Consider the following 20,737-nt stretch of genomic DNA (forward strand, 5'->3'; position numbering starts at 1 on the left):
GTCCGACCAGGTTTGATTCAGAGTGTATGTTGCTATAGTAACTAACATACCGTGTTCATTTTGGAACGGAAACCCTAGGGTTACCGCAAACCCAGGGTTAATTTGCCCGGTTATGTGATAAAACCGGCTTTGTGGAATACCCCTCTGCCCTATGAAGTGACATCATGCACATACAATCATCAAAACATTTTTGAGATCTGTTTTAAAACAGTTTGTCTTTTTGACACATAAAAACTAACGTTTTTTATAAAATGTCATCAACTTATTCATCAACAAGTCATTGGATGTATTAATACCAGAAAATAATGAAGAAAAAATTATATATATAGACTGGGAATCGAACCCCAGTCCCAACGGCGGCGGCGTGCATATCCTCTCCACACGGCGGCGGCGTAGCTTCTCCACACGTTCATTTCACACGTTGTTATCCTTCTCCAGGGAATCCTGGCACTATCCACTCGCCATAGTTTCTCAATTCCTAGCACGAAGTTTAAAATGATTGGATCTGCCCAGTGCCACTCTGGATCTGCCATAACCAATCGCTAACGTTTGGTTGTGACGTATGTCATGTGACGGGAATCACGCGCAGGTTGTACACAAACCAAACACCTTGCGCGTCTGCACGAAAATGTCCGTCAACGACAGCTGCAGGTTTTGTTCGTCTAATTTAATTTATCAGGGAAAAATTGCACATTGTAAATCAACTACCGACCTACAACAACAACTCAAACTGGCGTACGACTTTATCGTCATTGTTCTCAGACACGCCCTCTGTTCGCCGATTGGGGGTATGGCGACACATTAGTGCCATAATTCACTAACGTGATATAAGATGCATTCGGGCGTATTATATTATTCCACACGCGTAGATATTAACTGCGAGCGCGCAAATGATCTCTGCGTGCGCAAAACAGCCTCTCGCGCGCGCAAATTACCTCAGCGCGCGCAAAACAGCCTCTCGCGCGCGCAAATTACCTCAGCGCGCGCAAAACCTCTCGCGAAAGATGTTTTTACGCTCTCGCTCAAATTTAATTTTGGCACTATGGGGGAGGGAACCAAGGCAGGGCGGGCTTTCCTATGATTGGCCGTTTCTGATGTGCGATATTTGATTGACAGCCCTCCTCAGCCCTCCTCTCATTCAATTCTGAATTGTACAGTAAATGGCTGAAACGATAGTTACGTATTGTAACTCCAGATTCTATGAGTATAGGCGCAGCCTTTTAAGTGTCGGCCTCATTGTCCTTTAAATAGCTGAAGAAAAGCTGTTTATTGGGAGCAGAACGTCCGCCGGCGCCCGACTATATCTGCGAAATGCGGACTTTGTTGAGGCACGCCGCATGCGGACGTAATTGAGGCCCACGCTGTTGGTGGTCGGGGATTACAAAATGTTCAGTGCTACGGCTCACGCCTAGGGATAACCCAATAGCGATAGCCTTAAAAGGCTGCGCCTATACTCATAGAATCTAGAGTTACAATAAGTAACTATCGTTTCAGCCATTTTCTGTACAATTCAGAATTGAATGAGAGGAGGGCTGTCAATCAAATATCGTGCATCAGAAACGGCCAATCATAGGAAAGCCCCCCCTGCCTTGGTTCCCTCCCCCATAGTGCCAAAATTAAATTCAAGCGAGAGCGTAAAAACATTTTTCGCGAGAGGTTTTGCGCGCGCTGAGGTAATTTGCACGCGCGAGAGGCTGTTTTGCGCGCGCAGAGATCATTTGCGCGCTCGCAGTTAATATCTACGCGTGTGGAATAATACAATACGCCCGAATGCATCTTTTATCACATTAGTGAATTATGCCACTAATGTGTCGCCATACGGGGGCCGCTGTGGCGGCACCAGAAAAACAAATTACATACAGCAGGTCCAGACCTAGTAGGCTACTGAAGGGAAATTCAAATTGAGCGGAAGTACTTAGGTGGGCGGAGCCAGGCTATCATTTAGGCATATACTACTGAACAATATAAACAAATGATATAAAACAAAATCCCAGCCTCTTTCATTTTCAAATAGTATGTAAATATTCTGAATGAATAAAAATTGAAAAGATATGCGTGTTCTGTCATGTGCAAAGCTATACACACACGACTTTATATATATTTATATATTATCTTATATTATTATTATTATTATTATATTATATAAATATATATATAAGTTAAGAGTAACTTAAGCTACAGTTGTGCGTCTTCTCCATATTGTCCGCCATTCTACTGCTGCGAGTGCGAAATGCATCCTGGGATTTATAGCAGTTGCAAGCACACACGAGCCACCTCCGATGCATGCTTGTTGAAACGGCGAGATCGAGCACGCATCAAGAACACTTCCGGGTTTTACGACAGTACTCGCTTGATGCGTGCTTCAAATTGGAACAGTGCTCGGGCAACGACTGATGACGTTTCACGAGTCCACGAGCACACGAGCACGCACAAGTACGCGAATTGAGAAACGGCTCGTCCACGCCAGTCGCAGGGAGCGTGACGTCACATACGAGACATGTAGTCTTTCTCATTGGGTTTTCTCTACAGTCTTTAACTGAACAATTGCACAATAAACGGTCAAACTCTTGACATGAAAATGTATAATTTAAATCCACAAACAACATTATGCGTAATCCGGGGCATATAAAGACTGGGACCAGAAGATAATTACTATCTCTCCATTGAAACCCATAAATATTTTTCGGTCTCATAGGTCCCATAGGCTCTACCGGAAGAGGCGTGACTTTTCCACTCTATGCGCGACCAGATAGGAATTTCTGCCTTTTTTTAGTGAGGCGGTGTCAGATTGACTCGGCTGCCAGATCGACTCGGGGTCCTGCACTTACAGATGACGTATGACACTTGACATATCGACACAAGCCAACGGACAAAACCCGGAAGGGTTGTTGATCAACGGGGCATGGACATAAAAAGAAAGCTCAATCCGTTTTGGTTTTGATTTCATTGAACACGGCCCGTTCTTTCGCACAAACAAAGCCATTGGAAACACGTCTAAATGCACTGATGAATGCATGTAACCCAGTTCCGGTTAGGGACTCTTATTCTGAAGGAGCAGAACGGAAGTGTCTGCGTGTGGGTCGCTGTTTTGACTCTGTGTTGTGAGCGCTGGAATTAAAGTGGATCGCCCCGTTCAGTGAATGGAGTTAACCGATTCTTCTTTTATATATGACCCAAGTATAGGCAGCAATAAAACGCTCGGTTACACATATATTTCTTATTATAAGTAATTATCACCTACAAAACGAATCCTATATTGATAAAAGCCTCAATCTAAAGCCACAAATATTATCTGATCAATCTTTGTACATTAGATTATTATTCATAGATTAGAAATCAAAAGGAGATCGTTATAAATTTGGGAATAACATGGGAATGAATGAAACGCGTTTACAGGACGTTTACAGGAAGTGCGTCATTATTGCGCATCTAGGACCCCGAGTCGATCTGGCAGTCGAGTCGATCTGGTACCCACACCTGATCATTTGGATCAGCTCACCAACAAGAGCCTGCTCTTTTGGCTCCAAAACGGCTCTTCATATTACTACTTATAATTCAGCCAAATGTAACCAGTACTGACTTATGATTAGTATGTGTAGCCCCATAATCCCCTTAATTATTCAATGCATCCTTTATACTGAAGTAGCCCATTGAAAAGTAAAAATTATATTTTCTAACATCAATAAATTGCTGTAGCTGGTTGTTTTCATTGCTCTTCATATTAGGGGAGACCAGGTACAGTTGTAACACCGGACGGATGTAACACCTTGAATTCCTCCAATCACAAACAAGCTAGAGTGATGACACTCACTGTGCTCGTGCTCCATCAGTTTCCCTCCTTTCATTCAAAAGGAGAGCCACATCTGATACTTCAAGAAGAAGTTATCGACAAAAGTCTGTTTTTGAGGTAAAAAATCTACTTTTCTTCCAGACGTACTTTTTTGGATTCTGTCCTTATATCAAATGTCTATGAATCCAAACAAGTATTATTAGAATCACTGTTTTGTAAGCTAAAAGTAAAAATGGCTAACAAGTGTCAAACTAGCATTCAAGCTAGCTCACATGAGATGAAAACATGGTTGGTGATACTGGGACAGTTGTAACACCCCGTTACAACTGTCCCAGTATCACCAACCATGTTTCATTTACATTTTAAAAACTAGCTAAGGTTAAGGATAGAGTTGCAGATATTGGTAGAATGTGTAAATAAAAAGTAAAATGTGTACTGTGTATTGCAAATTAAATGTAAAATGTCATAAAATCACATAAAAGTAATGATAATGAGTAAAAGTCAGTGGAAAGATGCGTTTTCTTACAGCATGCCAAATATCAGAAAGAGGATAACAGACAGGGGAGTCCCCTTACGAATGCTGGAAAGGGCTTCAAATGAGGTCAGACAGGGCAAATCAGTTAGGGGAGTGGCCAAAACATATGGCATTTGCCATGTGACCCTGCACCGCTTCCACAAGAAGAGGCAGATGTTGGAGTCCAAGGGATCAAAGACACTTCCCAGAGTTGGGTACTGGACCTCAAAAAGGTTTTTCTCCATAGAGCAGGAGCTGCTTCTCAAAGATTACCTGGTGAAGGCAGCTGATTTGTATTATGGTTTGAGCCCAAAAGCTCATCCAGGAGTCACCATGACCATTTATGATTTGCCAGGAATTGTGAAGAGTTCCCTTCCCCGTGCTGCATCACCAGGAAATATTCAGGCAGGGTTTGCATGCTCTGGAATTTGGCCTTTTAATAGGGATATCTTTAGTGAAAGTGACTTCGCACCATCCTCAGTCACAGACCGCCCACCACCAGCAGTGACACCAGAGGTTCCATCCTCCTCTTCAGCTCCATCACCCAATGTGGCAACGGTGGCATCCTCCGTGCCACATAGAGCAACATCCCCTGTCACACCATGTGTGGTGTCTGAGCCATCAACCTCTGCTATGGACACAACTTTTCACCCGTGCCCATCCGTCCACACCCAAAAGCTGGCCCAAGAAAGCAGACGACAAAGGGCAGGAAAGGAAGGGAAACCGCTGTCCTTACAGATACTCCTGTGAAAGAACAACTGGAGGCTGAGAAAGGAAGGTCTACAGCTAAAAGGAAAATGAAGTTCGACAACAAACAAAAGCCCAAACAGAAGAAGCAGAAAAAACAAGACTCATCTGAAGATGAAAATGAAAATGAATGTTGCATAGTGTGCTTCGAGAGCTACTCCAGGTCGAAGGAGGTCTGGCTCCAGTGCTGGTCCTGCAAAGCCTGGGCACACAAGGACTGCACAGATGGAAGGGATAATTACACGTGCCACAACTGTGACTCTGACTAGGTTTTCCGAGCCCTCCTACCCCTCTCTCTCTTTTGTTGGGACTGTTTAAGTTAATTGTTAAACTTTTTAGCTCTGTTCTACTTTTTAGTTCTGTTCTACCCATTGAGGTAGTGAGTCTTGATCTCATGTTTGAGGATGTGTGTTCTACTCATCAAATTAAGTTCTTGCATTGTAATTTGATGGCTTCTTTTTTGTCATGCAGTATGAAAAAAGGTAATGATTACTTAAAAACAAGAAATTAAGTCACAATAATATGACTGATCAACAATATCTTTCATTTTGAGTATATGATTGATTCATTCTGAATATTTTAGACACGTTACAACTGTCCCTGGCATGCGTTACAACTGTCCCTGTGTACAGGGACAGTTGTAACAGTGGAGAGTCGGTATTATAATTCATTTTGCAACCTTTACACATTTCATAAAACCACTTAAATACATTGTTTCAGTAGCTAACAGATTGAAGTTTATAATATAACAAATTGGTTACTCTAGTTGAAATAGTTTTGGATTTATCGCAAAAATTGCAAAAAGTGTTACAACTGTACCTGGTCTCCCCTACTAGGCTACTTATAATTCAGCCAAATGTAACCAGTACTGACTTATGATTAGTATGTGTCGGCCCATAATCCCCTTAATTATTCAATGCATCCTTTATACTGAAGTAGCCCATTGAAAAGTAAAAACTATATTTTCTAACATCAATAAATTGCTGTAGCTGGTTTGTTTTCATTGCATTTACAAAAAAAAAAAACTTAAAAATGAGAATTCCCAAACCGGCATGCGTCAGCAACATCTTTGTCAGATCAATTAAGTCCTTAGTCCTCAGGGCTCACATTGTGATTGGGCCCAAGTAGGGAGTATATGGTGTATGAAGGGAGGAGGCGGTCCACAGGGGCCGGTAGTGAGGCAGTGAGGAGGGAAAGGGAGGAAATGGTCCACAGGGGGCTGTAGTGAGGCATTGAGGAGGTGAAGGGAGGAAGCGGTCCACAGGGGGCGGTAGTGGGGCATGTTGAGAGAGAAGCAGGGAGACACTCCATGCTGCAGTGCATCATGGGTAATTCACCGGTAGTTTACTGTGTGCTCCTCCTGTCAGACCTGTATTTCTGTGATGTCGAACAGGAGATTTGACTACCGCTGTGATCCAGACGACAGGTACGGATGAGACCGAAGCCCCGCCGTGATATCGAAACAGGCGGTGGCAGACCGTTGTAGTATGAGTCCTGAACTAACGCCTCACTTGCAGTGTAGGGGCTAGCAGCGAGTTAGGTAGCTCCAGGGTTAGCCTCTCCACTGACAGTCTACGTGTAACCCTGCTAGCTGTTGACAACATTAGCTTTCACTCAGTGGCTCTCCAGGTCCAATGGTTCACTTTCTCTTCACAGGGAGAACAGCAAGCTGTCTGCCCGTGAAGAATGGTCTGGTCGTCATTAAACGTAGTCCTATTTAATTTGTATAACTGTTAGGGTAAAGAAGCTTATTAGTTAGCCTGTGTTTTCTCAGTTGCCATTGACTTATTTTGCTTCATTAATTAGTCAGGTTACATTGTGTATCATCACATGGGTGAGGAGCTATCATCCCCATGCCCGCTAAAGCAGATGACTTCTGACTAATGGGTCTGGGACAAAATGTGGTTTAACTAAGCATGGGGACCTATAGATGGACTTCTATAATAGGTCCATGATGGAAACTCTTGGATGGCGAGTGGAGCTGTACTGCAATCTTCAAACAATGACGATTAAATAATAATGACCTAGTACTTCTGGTTGCACATGAGACCCATGACGTTGGTATTTCAGTGTTTGTGCTAGTTGTCACATGACATGTGTTTCAACTACTAGAGGATTGAGTTTGGTGGTTGAGGCTGTACTGGACAGTGCACACATCGTTTCCATGCCAAACTTAATCCGATTAAAAACCATAGTTCGACTATGCACCTCAATTGGACAACTGCAATTGTCAGATTATACATGGCGGTGAGAAAATCAATTAATTGGCCAAAGCATGTCATACCCCGGTACGATAGGTGGCGTCGGTCAGTTCGCCAAGAAGAGTCGTTCAGAATCGTTTGTTCGTTCGTTCAGTCGAGTTTCCGGTAGCGGTGGATCAAATCATGGAACAGTTCTCAGCTGAGTCAGTCAGACTCAGCTCCACCCTCGTTCTCATTCTCAAACGATCGTGGAAGTCGGTCATCAATCAACACAACATTACAACTTTAACCAAACGCAGCGGGATGGGGGTGTAGTTGATTATTGGATGTTTAACATATCAGCAAGATAATAGACTTGATTTAGCAAAGATGGTGGGGGTCCCGGGTGGAGAACGAATCATGAAAGATCGAGACAGATTGATGAGACATTCAAATGTTTGATTCATCTGGCATGACACAGAAAGTACAAAGACGGCATGCATTTACCATTTCACTGATATTGAATCGTTTTATCGTACGCTCGCTCACTAAGCCTCTTCCCTCTTCACCACTCAGTCAGTGAACGAACAGCGACCGTCAGCGACTAGTGGGTCTGGGGTGGAGTCGAGTCTGAGAACGAACGAGACGAACAAGAGAGAAGAATCAGTTTGGTTCGTTCTTGTTAAAGATTCGTTCTTTCGAACTGATTCGGTCGCGAACGACCCATCACTAGTACCCATTTCAACTTGTGTTATGGAGCCACCGACTGACCCCTTAACGTCATCAGCAACAACAAACTCAGGCGGCATTCGAGAAAGATGTTTTCAGTACACAGCTGTCAGTTCACTTCGGGTCCATGTCATTTCTCCGACGCTCCATTGTTCCGACCTCTTGGTCGTATGCGGACTCCTCTGGCGGAGCAGCTCCTCCTCTGGCGGAGCAGCTCCTATGGCGGGAGTCCGCATACGGTAACAATTCCTTTCAACTCCAATCTGGACTTCAGAGAGTCGAAGCCAAAGTTCCTTTCCCCCCCAATTCCTTCTCCACCATGGCCGAGATAACCCCGACTACGAGTCCTTAATGTTGTGGAAGAACCAGAGAGATGGAGAACCCGACTTAGTCTTTAAGATTCATAAAACAAGAATATCCCCGTCAGTTCAGCCGCGGTGCAATGAATGAATAAAGACCATAAACACAACGGAAGAAAAAAACATTTATTTTGACAGATGTGCCCGAAGTTATGGTGTGACGTAACTTCCGATCTCGGAGCATTTATATCGTTCCCGTTCGATTTTGTGATTGTGTCATGAAATTGGCTAGTCGTTGTTTATTGTTAGCTACATTAGCCTCTTTAGCAAACCAGCTTGAAAAAAAACACCACAACTTAACATTGTATTGTACACACAGCAAGACCGTGCAATGCATAAATTGGTGACCGGAATAAAGTAGCAATGTAATCAAGTGTGTAAGAGCATTTAAAATTGACGTTAAAATGACCAACATGGTACAAATACAAAGAAAATAAATCTCTTCACAGGCGCAGCCATTTTTGTTGAGAGCGTCATCACTGCTCTCGTCTACTCTCAGAATTCCGAGAGATGAAGAGAAAAAGGGGGCGTGCCTCCGAGAAATGGCGCAAGAAAGCTGGGAGATTTCCCGACTTCCGAATCCCAGGCTTTCCTGAATCCTTGGAAGCCTGGCGTCCGAGGATTCAGGAAAACACAATTATGAGAAACCGGATTTGACCCTTACCCTAGTCCTACTAAACTGTATAAATTAATCTTAATAATCCAATCATAGTCGGACTAACCCAATAATTTCATTTTCTTGAATCATGTAAACGCACTGACAGGAGGGTACTACCAAATACTAGGGCTGCTCGATTAGGAAAAAACATCATGATCACGATTATTTGGGTCAATATTGAAATCACGATTATTCAAACGATTATTTTTGAGTTTGAAAACATGATGTATTTATTCAGCATGTCTCTCCCAAAAAACACTTTGTAACTGAGAACTTTGAAATTTCGCCTTAAAAAAATACACAAAAGGGTCAAGAAAATGTTCAAACTAAAATAATATACAGATGTATCCAGCTGTTCTTTCTATAAAACATTTAATTAAAAAAACAAACAAATAATCGATTACCATATAAGTTTTGTGATCTTTTGACGCTAACATCGAAATCGCGATCAAAATTAGATTAATCGCCCAGCCGTACTACCAACCTATTTCCTCATCTACCCCCCTCTCCAGTCGGGCATGTTACAGACCTGTCGGTTTTTGAAGATTTTGAAGATGTTTCTAGAGAACATGTGTATACCTAAGAAATTACCAAACGGTATACATCGGGTTCGTCTGTCTAATTAGCTGTAATTAGGGCCAGATGATGTCGTTATTACAAAGCCAAGCACAGAGGGCCCTTACTTGGCACCAGTCTGATAACAACAACGTTCTCTGTAATAATATTCACCAAGCATTGATATGGAAATACCAAAAATGTACTCTAACTAGTTCTAAGAGAGCTTTTTTGGTACATCCCTAAAGTTTCATATACTGAGGCGAAGGGCTCCAGGTGACCTAATGTGTCAGGTGTGGATTCAAGGTTTAGCGCAATGCTGAGTGCTGGACACCAGTTTGTATTCCCCTGCGCAGAAAATGTTTTTCAGTCTTCAGTTCCTTTTTAATATTACTATTTTTGGGGGCACTCTTTTTGGGGAATCTGCATTTGTTTCTGTTCCTGTTTCTGTGATCATAGCATATGTTGCCTTTCTTCTCTGTGTTCTGGTGTTTGTCTAAAGCCTTTAGGTGTTAGGTTTTATTTAATTGATTTGATGCAGATTATGAAAACTACCATAATTCCAATACGGGCAGAAAACTGATTAGGATTTTATAGCTATCGCTTTACGTCTGCAGTGTAATTCAAATAAGGGGCTTTTATTGTTAATCTAAACAGTTCACCAATAAAAAAAACACATTACATAGAGCTAAACATTGGTTATGGTTTGCTTTTAAACTTAACCTTCATTGTAAAATATTTTATATCTCAAATTATTTTGGTTCCTGTTCGTGTTCCAGGGTTTACAGCCCTTTATGGAGAAAGCTGATCCATACGTTGATCTACGATATGGTGTTTCACAGTTTCCGTCAGCAATGCACTGATGACTGTTGGTATATTTGAAGACTGACCAAAATGGGTCAAGCTCAAAAATAAGTAGAATATATTTTTAGTATGTGACAATGATTTGCTGCCCAGGCTTTTTTGTTCAGTGGCTGATGGTTTAAAGATTGGAGGTGTCTGGAACTGAACGGTGGTGCTTAAGCCCATCATTTCTTAAAGGAGCTTTATGGAAAACATTTACATAACTAAATAAAAATTGTGCAACAATGCTCCAGGCCGTATGATTTCCTTTTTAAAAGATATAGAAATAGATAAGAGAAACTGTTTTTATTTACGTTCAACACAGTATGAATGTTCTGCAGCCACTGAGGGACATCATCCAAGTACACAGTTAGGATCTCTGCTGCCTCTCCAGCAGCGGAGATGTGACTTGGCTGGGTCCAACCCTTCTCTCCTCCTCTAGTATTTGCTCCGTGTCGCACGCTCCAGCTTCGCTGCAGCAAAGGAGAACCTGGGTCGTTCATAGTGCCTAGTGTTAAAGAAACATTGAAGCTGCTCAATGCATTCATTCTGAAGCCCTCAGCAGAGGGTTATACACCTCAGACACCTCATGAAGACCACCGCAATCTAACTTGTGTGCGTGTGTGCGTGTGCGTGCAGCTAGTCTCCTGGAGGAGTTCCGATGCCATGGCGTCCGGCCACGGCTCCTCCACAGCGCCCCACACAGGGGCTGGGGGACGAGACGGGATCTACTGCAAGGAGCGGGACGCCTCCTCGCCGCCACGGCAACACCCAGGCCGATCGCTGCCTGACGTCTGCCCCAAGGAACCCACCGCCGGTCAGCCAACACGCACGCACGCACGCACGCACGCACACACGCACGCACACGCACACACCCCTCAGAACACCCACCTCCAAACCAACCAAACACACAACCCTCAGACCACCCACCTCCAAACCAACCAAACACACACCACTCAGACCACCCGCCTCCAAACCAACCAAACACACAACCCTCAGACCACCCGCCTCCAAACCAACCAAACACACAACCCTCAGACCACCCGCCTCCAAACCAACCAAACGCACACCCCTCAGACCACCCGCCTCCAAACCAACCAAACACACAACCCTCAGACCACCCGCCTCCAAACCAACCAAACACACAACCCTCAGACCACCCGCCTCCAACCACACGCACACACACACACCTCCAACCACACGCACACACACACCTCCAACCACACAGGCACACAACCCTCTGACCACACCCCTCCAACCACATTCCTCAAACCATACACACACACACACACCTCTAACCACACACACACCTCTAACCACACACACACCTCCAACCACACACATACCTCCAACCACACACACCTCCAACCACACACATACCTCCAACCACACACATACCTCCAACCACGCACCCACCTCCAACCAACCACGCACCCACCTCCAACCAACCAACCACGCACCCACCTCCAACCAACCACGCACCCACCTCCAACCAACCAACCACGCACCCACCTCCAACCAACCACGCACCCACCTCCAACCAACCAACCACGCACCCACCTCCAACCAACCACGCACCCACCTCCAACCAACCAACCACGCACCCACCTCCAACCAACCACGCACCCACCTCCAACCAACCAACCACGCACCCACCTCCAACCAACCAACCACGCACCCACCTCCAACCAACCAACCACGCACCCACCTCCAACCAACCAACCACGCACCCACCTCCAACCAACCAACCACGCACCCACCTCCAACCAACCACGCACACAGCTCCAACCAACCACGCACCCACCTCCAACCAACCACGCACCCACCTCCAACCAACCACACACCCAGCTCCAACCAACCACACACCCAGCTCCAACCAACCACGCACCCAGCTCCAACCAACCAACCAACCAGACACACACGGCTCCTAACAAACACACGCACCTCCGACCACACACGCCTAACTCCAGCCCCCCAGACACCGTGTGACCGTGTCCGTCTCTCCGGTCCCAGGCGAGGCACGGGGCCTGCGTGAGGGCCCCTCAGTGGTGTCGGAGCACGGCCGCTGGACGGTGTACAGCTCCAAGGTCAACCTGCCGGCTGCGCTCAACGACCCGCGGTTGGCCAAGCGCGAGTCCGACTTCTTTACCAAGTCCTGGGGCCTGGACTTCGCTGACACGGAGGTCATGCCCTCCTTCTACCTGCCTAACATCAGCAGGGAGGACTTCGGCCCATACCTGCAGGAGACAGCCCAGGTACACAGCACCCTCTGGAACCGAGCCAATAACGTTGCAGAAACATTGGGGTTGTTATGGAAATGATATTCAGTTGGATTTTTTACATGATGTTGTTCCAGAGGTTAATGTTAAGGGAAGACAAATGGTGGTGATCTCCATTATGATGGTAATAATAGTCCACATGCTGCAGTTGGCAAACCTTCTTATGTACGGTTCTGGAGACTCCTGTGATCAGGGTCCCATAGAAACCTTCACCTCCAGAACACACCTGGATGCCCTGTTTGATCTCGGTCTGTGTTTCCTTCATAGCCGGCCCACTACGCGTTTCATAACGGATCCGGGGAGAACCCTGTTGATGTCGTGTTTCATAACGGACCAGGGATGAACCCCTGTTTTATCGTGTTTCATAACGGATCCGGGGTGAACCCCTGTGTTAACGTGTTTCATAACGGACCCGGGGTGAACCCCTGTGTTATCGTGTTTCATAACGGACCCGTGGTGAACACTGATGTTAGCGTGTTTCATAACGGACCCGGGGTCAACCCCGATGTTCTTGTGTGTTCGCAGAGGGAGAGGATCCACGAGCGCTGCAAGGCGATCTGTCCCAACAAAGATGGAGTGGAGGCCGTCTCCAGTATCAACCAGAACAACGGTATACATCATTTAATACTGGTCGCCATGGCAGCGACTCTGGTACAGGCATAACGCCACTAAAATGAATGACTCAACCAAGCACACCTTAACGAGATCTGCTCTCTTAAATGTTCCCAATGACCCTTCTTCCATGGTCTGACCGGCCAGGTGTCCCTCATCAGGCTGATTATGGTCTGCTGCTTTATATACCTGGGCTCGGAGCACCTGCTCTGCATACGATTGTTACCAAGTCATTAGTTAACACACGGTCAGGCCACGATTATACGTAGCAGGGTATTTATAGAAACGAATATTTCCCCCCCTCCGTTTTCAAAAATAACATTGTGCACACAACATCGTTTTCAAAAAAGTTGTGGTTTACATCAAAACACATAAATACGCAGTTGAGCGCAATTAAAGCCATGCAAGCCAATCAGAATCCGCAGCATCAACAACGAATAACACGAGCGTCTTCCTGTAACAAACAAACTGTAAACATAGGGCGCTCATATGACGTTAAGTAGGGATCGACCGATTATCGGCCGGGCCGATTATCGGCGCCGATATTCAGCATTTTGACGCATATCGGCATCTGCCTTTTTTTTTTATCCGACGGCCGATAAGATACATTTAAAACAGGGTTATTTTGGCTCTGATGCAGCCGCGCCTCTGTCTGCTGTCACTACGCTGTCTCCAGCATTGTCCAACCCACAGCACCATCTGATTGGTTACACGCTCTGGTTACACACAGAGCCACGACGGACAAAATAAAAGCTCAAACAAAGTGTTTTGGCTATTATTTTTACTTAAAAAGTGAAAAGTACAATGGTATAAACACCAAAACTGAAATAGTAAAAATACTATAAATAATTATGTACAAATAACAAAGCACACACGCGCAAATCAACCACTTGCTTCACACTCGCACTCTGGGGAAGAGCCTGCTAGTTTACGCACACCCCTTGCGCATTTGTTTTCTCAACCACACGTGAGACGGTGTTTGACATGCTGGATACGTCAGAAAGGTATTTTCATTGGCTATTAGGATATCTAAGGCCCGCCCCCAACCCTTGCTGTCTGCTGGTGAAGCTGTCAATCAAAGTATACATGCCCCGTTTTGATAGTGATCGCCTCATTGGCTTGTAAACAAGGAAGTATTGGTCTTACAGACATGTGTGAGGGCTCCATGTCACCGTGAGACCCTGGCGGACACAGTGGATTCCATGAATCAGATGACAATAGTGGAATTCAAACCCTAAATCGCAGTTTTCCTACAAAAGAACATTGCAGGGTTTCGGTTTTCTATTTTTCGGCTGCTTTGTATAAGATGGCTTGTGCATATACACAATGTATTAGACTAAAATAATATTGATATTCGATTTCTGTGGACTCTTATGAACATTTTAAGACCCAACATGAAGTATCAAGTATCAACTCATTGCTAAGGATATCCACAACGACGATAAAGTTAGAATGGACCAAGGGAGGAGGAGGGTGAGGGGGCTATTTTGACCTAAGACACGAGGATATTTTTGATCTATATTCGCTAAACATATTTATTCCACCGAATGGTTGACATTGGATGACATTCCTGAGATTCTAAGCTTTCAAACGGTGTATGACATGATATCACTCAACTGAATGATGCCGAAAATTGACCCAGCATGTTGGGTGGGGGAAGGGGTGGTGTAACTAAAACTTGTCCGCCGGCGGGATTTGACGATTAAGTGGTTAAAGGCATTTAAATGAAGTTAAGTGTTGGAGTTTGTATTATTCAAAAATTTGACCCCAATATTTTCTCTTTTTCTGTAAATTAATATCGGCTCCAAATATCAGTTATCAGCCCCTTGACTACTAATAATCGGTATTGGTATCGGTATCGGCCCTGAAAAAACCATATCGGTCTATCTCTAACGTTAAGCATTTCCTGGCGCATAATGTGACGCTTCAGAACCTAAAACCCTGTTTCCCCCCGTTGACACGACAACACATAACCGGCGTTTTCAGAAATCTCCACTTTGGCCGGAGTTTTTAGAAATTATCGTTTTCTGTGACAAAAACTGCGTTTTCGTGTAAATGAGGCCAAACCGCGTGGAAATATCTGCGTTTTCCCTTCGTGTAAACGGCGCCTCAGTGTTGGGAAGGATACTTTTAAAATGTATCCAGTTACAGAATACGTGCCCAAAAATGTAACATGTAACGTATTCCGTTACATCACTCTGAGTATTGTATTCTGAATACTTGGATTACTTCCATATTGAATTGCATTTTAAAAGTGTAGGAATGCGGCATCCAATCCTGCTACCTAAACAGGCCTATTCTGGTTTATTCTTCTGTTCAAACTGAGTCTCGGTGAAAGTGCACTATATTCTATAATTGGCTGTAGAGGAACAAAGACTATAAGGGTATGTTTATGCGAAAGATATTTGCTATTACATTAAAAATCCCTGCGCTAAGTGTATAGGTGTTGCCTATAAAATCACCTTGAAATAAAAAGAGTGAAAAGTGAAAGTAAATACGATTATTTACTTTTAATCATGGATATCAAGCGGGCTTCACTCGTTGTGAAATTGATTTGTTTCATACAGTTGTGGACCGGTTGAACTCCTTCTCCCTCATCCTGGTGCTGAGTGTGTTAAATGCATCAGCATTTTTATGTGTGTTTTCCAGCATACATTTTATGTGGGTGTCATTTTCACCAAGCGGCCCGACAATGTGCTGCTAGTCTTGAAGTTACCGCTAATCAAACAATAATTCCCATAATGCACGCAGCTGAGCGGGTGCCTGTTACTTCCAAACCCCGTACTCAGTGGTGGGTAGTACCGTGTTACAAGTAACGCAAATGAGTAAAAAATTACTTATACAAGTACTTTTCACCATCCCTTTTTAAGTCTGTAGTTTACTCTTACTCAAGTAAATATTTGATTTACAGTCCTACTCTTTACTCAATTGCATTTTCCATTGTGCCTTCATTAAAATTAGTATTTTGATAAACACATCATCTTAGTTGACTGTAATACAAGCATACACGTCGTGGATGCAGACGCGCAGGAAGATATTTTCGGCAGGGGGTGCGGGGTTACGGTCCACGTAGAGTTTATATAATTCTAAAGATACTACTGTCTTTTATGCGTAGGCTGGACCGCAATCACGTGAAGACAAATCTGATTGGCTAATCAGCTAACCAAGCCAGCCTGTTTAGAGTTTAATTGGTTGTGTACCTACAAAACTTGCTTTGCACAGAGCAGAAATTAATTTAGGTTTTTAGTGTAAATTTGTTTGAAATTAAATTACATTTTTTGTTGTATGTTTAATGAACAATACACACAATGAAGCAACTTGTGAAGAAATATTTTAAGCGTGCATCTCTTTCTCTCTCACTCACTCGCTCACTCACACACGTTATGTCTTTTTCACTGATACAAGCACTCCAAAACAAAAATGTAAAATAACTTGTAATTTGAGCAACTTTATAACAAAGTACTTTTTTACTCTTACTCAAGTAGGTTTTCAAATTGGAATATTTACTTTTACTCAAGTGGATTTCGAACAAAGTAATTGTACTTTTACTTGAGTATAGATTTTCAGTACTCTACCCACCATTGCCTGTACCAGGGTTCGTTTCGAAGCGAACCGAGACCAGCTCTTCAGGGAGGTCTCGGCCGGCTGATTTGGTTCGCATCAAAGTGATGTGGTTGCATTCACACCACCGCAAACGTACCGAACCAAGGGACCAAACTCGTTTGGTGCGTAATAAATGCTGTTGGTGTGAAAGCACGAATAAACTCGTGAAACAGAAGTATCGTCATGTAATCCATTGATTTCAATTATGTACTCTAAATACCAACAAATTAAACTGTAACGGAATACAGTTAGTTATAATTTGTATTCTGAATACGTAACGCCGGTACATGTATTCCGTTACTCCCCAACACTGCACACGGTACTAACTACTAGTTAGTTTCAAACGCTACTAAATATTAACTTTGGTTTTACCACCATGTGTAAGTAATGTCTTGACTAGAAACCACTGAGTAAAGTACAAGAAAGAGAATATGATAAAACATGACCGTTGGTTTGCTGTTTTACTCCACATATCGCACAACCCTTGAGTAAAAGCCACTCTTGAACAGCTTCAGAAATGTAAACGTTATATCGTTTTTACCCAGGGAAGGCTGCAGCATCCTAGTAGATTTGTATTTGATTATAGGCCAGTCTCTGTCTCTCCAATATGGAGGTGATGATCCAAAGCACAAAGTGGTGTATATGTCCATAGGTCTATGTCCGTAGGTCTCTCTGTAGGTCTGTCCTGTCCATAGGTCTATGTCTATAGGTCTATTTCCATAGATCTGTCCAAAGGTGTCCGTCTATAGGTCTATGTCTATAGGTCTGTCCATAGGTCTATGCATGAATGTGGCAGACCCATAATTAGATCCGAGTGACACCTGTGTTTGTCCTACGACGATCCCTCTGTGAAAAGGGTGTTCTTTTCAATGTGCCAATGGATCTTCATTTCTCTCACGCGCTCTCTCTCTCACGCTCTCTTTCTAGAAAAATCCAGGGCTGAGTTGGAACAGGTCCCAAAGGTAAGAGGGCAACTTCCTTGTCACGCTATTTTATGACTTTGTTTGGATCAGGCCTTGCACACACACTACTTGTGTCTTTGACTCACCCTGGAGTCGTGTTATTGCGGTGAGTCTTAAAATCCCCATCCAGGTCTTAAAGCTAGGGTAGGCCGCTAGCCAGAGGGAACTTAATTTGGAAGGAATCCAACTGAAAACATCCTCCCCCAAAGCCACTCCCCCAATACACAGGACCAGCTCTCTAGCTCATGGAATGCTAGCGGTCTGGTCCTGACCAATGAGAGCGTGGGCAGAGTTCATAGGTAGCGGGGGAGGTACATAGACACAGGGAAGCCATCCAATCTTTTGGAAGCCTTCCAAATTATTATTACGGACCTGCGACAGCCCCAGATACCAGTCTTTCCTCTTTTTTTACATGCGATTGTAAAAACCTAAAATGTAATCTCAGGAACCACCCCACCTTTGGTGAGACACAGGAGCCCACTGCAGGCCCTTGTCATGTCTTGTCTATGCCAACTGACGGACGTCTTGTGCATGGCAGATCTTCATGAGGCCTGAGTTTGCGCTGGAGGACTCGGCCACCTTCAACGCCGTGCTGCCCTGGTCCCACTTCAACAGCGCTGGGGGGTGCAAGAGCAGCCGGGACATGGCCTCCTCCAGACTGCTGCAGGAGAAGGTAGGAATCATTAGATGATCTGATGGTAGGTAAGAACCCTCTGATTTGATTCGCCTGTGGCAACGGAACCAAGGCAGCCCGTTGCCTTTGAGTAGGGAGTGAGGATAGCAGCTGTGTGAGTTGTGTCATCAGATGGTGTCATGAAGATGGGCCATGCACCTCATGGGTAGGTAGACATGAGTGAGGTTACAGTCAGTAAAGGTTTTGTTAGTGAATGAGTAGAAGATAATAATTAGATGTGATAGACATCAGGCTCCTCAGACATCAGGCCAGGTTGGGGCTGTTAAAAGCTCCGGTGAAGCTTCTAGCTGGCGAACATGTAGGTGTCAGTGTTGGCCAACTACAGCAATCCTTCTGATATTGGGCGTTGGTGTTTCTTTTGGCGGTTTGCAAGCATCTTCATGGACTGCTCAGAGTGTTTGGGAAACAGTTAGCCTCGACAGAGTGGGGGTACCATCAATAGGAGCAGCTGAGAGAGACTAACCCCTGTCAGGGAACACACTATCCACCTTTCACACAGTAGATATATTTAGAAATGTAAAACCCAAACTACATCATAGGGTAATTATATGAGTATTCTGGTAAGATCCAGTTATGAGTTGGCACATGCAGACGGTGTTTAAAGATCCCATATCACGCTTTTTTAGGGTTAATAATTGCATTTTGGGCTACTACTAGAATAGGGTTACATGCCTGTATGTTAGTAATACCCCTTATTATTCTCACACTGCACAATTTCTGCAAAACCATTTTCAGCCTCCTTCAAAAACTGTTTGTTTTGTATCATGTTGCAATAAGGCCCCCCTCCCGAGTAGCCCAGTCTCCTGTATCGGAGGAACGCTTTGCTAGTACCGTGGAAAAATCACCCCCCCGAGAAGTCGTACACATTGCGGGTAGCCTGGAGGCGCGGCTTATGCACTTCAGCACCGCCCACTGCTAACCATAACAAACTGTTTCACCACTTATTGAGGGGCTTTCTCTGTGTTTAAATACAACCCCTGGCTTGGAATTGTTCTAGCTTAGCAGATGTAAACATGGATACATATGTCATTAAACAGTCTAAACAAAAGGGAAAAAGCCTGATATCAGCCCTTTTAAGAGCCCTGTTGCGCCCCCAGCTCAGTCACTACCTGGATGTGGTGGAGGTGAGCATTGCCCGGCAGATCTCCCTGCGCTCGGAGGCCTTCTTCCACGCCATGTCGTCGCAGCATGAGCTGCAGGACCGGCTGCGCAGCACTCAGGGCGCTGTGGCCGTGCTGCGGGGCCGCACCGCCACCATGGAGCGGGTCATGTGCCGGGGCCCGCTCAGCCTCCTGCGCACGGCCCTGGAGCGGGGCAACTGCGCACGGCTGTACGACAAGCTGAAGCTGATGGCGGCGGTGCACCAGACGCAGCCCACCGTGCAGCTGCTGCTCGCCACCTCCGAGTTCGTGGGCGCGCTGGAGCTCATTGCCACCACCAAGGAGGTGCTGCAGCAGGAGCTGCAGGGCATCCACAGCTTCAGGTAGGGACCCCCACCAACTCCACACCACTGGACTCACACAGCCGTGGGGGAGCAGGAGCCCACCCTGACTGTCTTCATTTGTTAATGGAAAGACGAATTACTGAAGCGAGAACGTTGTTTCATATCCTCTTTAAAAGTCGCATGTTGGCTGCTCATTAATGTATGAAAAAAAAAATGATGTGTATTATATTGAGACGTGGAGCCCCAGGTGGACTCTTTGGTACTGCAACAGTGCACGATGTGCAGATAAGAATGTTTCATCTCGTCGTCTTGAGGTGTTCTTCTAACCCGGTGGATGTGGTCATGTGCTGAGCTCCTGCTTATTTCCCATTCTCCTCCCCTCTCTCTCCTACTATATCCTCTCAGACATCTTGGCTCCCAGCTGTGTGAGCTGGAGAAGCTCATCGACAAGATGATGGTGGAGGACTTCAGCATGTACACCCGCAGCGACCTGAACAGGAGCCTCAGAGAGGAGCCACATGTCCTCGAGAAGGTAACCCATTGATATAGGGTTGCTCCCCGCTGCAGGTGGAAGTGTGCTAGGTTAGCTGAGTGTCTGCTGGGTTAGCTGAGTGTCTGCTGGGTTAGCTGAGTGTCTGCTGGGTTAGCTGAGTGTCTGCTGGGTTAGCTGAGTGTCTGCTGGGTTAGCTGAGCGTCTGCTGGGTTAGCTGAGCGTCTGCTGGGTTAGCTGAGCGTCTGCTGGGTTAGCTGAGCGTCTGCTGGGTTAGC

General features: G+C 45.0%; 1 protein-coding gene across 1 annotated transcript in view; it reads left to right on the forward strand.

The window, feature by feature from the left end:
* Window positions 1–6,332: 6,332 nt before the first annotated feature.
* The window catches only part of vps54 (VPS54 subunit of GARP complex), a 41,040-nt gene continuing 26,635 nt past the window's right edge, over window positions 6,333–20,737 (forward strand). The window contains exons 1-8 of the mRNA XM_030352624.1: window positions 6,333–6,477; window positions 11,015–11,192; window positions 12,389–12,630; window positions 13,180–13,264; window positions 17,797–17,831; window positions 18,370–18,504; window positions 19,623–20,008; window positions 20,375–20,501. Of these exons, the coding sequence (XP_030208484.1) occupies window positions 11,042–11,192; window positions 12,389–12,630; window positions 13,180–13,264; window positions 17,797–17,831; window positions 18,370–18,504; window positions 19,623–20,008; window positions 20,375–20,501 (1,161 nt within the window). The 5' untranslated portion in view covers window positions 6,333–6,477; window positions 11,015–11,041. The remainder of the gene's footprint in view (window positions 6,478–11,014; window positions 11,193–12,388; window positions 12,631–13,179; window positions 13,265–17,796; window positions 17,832–18,369; window positions 18,505–19,622; window positions 20,009–20,374; window positions 20,502–20,737) is intronic.

The sequence above is a fragment of the Gadus morhua genome, chromosome 3, assembly GCF_902167405.1.
Source record: "Gadus morhua chromosome 3, gadMor3.0, whole genome shotgun sequence".
NCBI lineage: Eukaryota > Metazoa > Chordata > Actinopteri > Gadiformes > Gadidae > Gadus > Gadus morhua.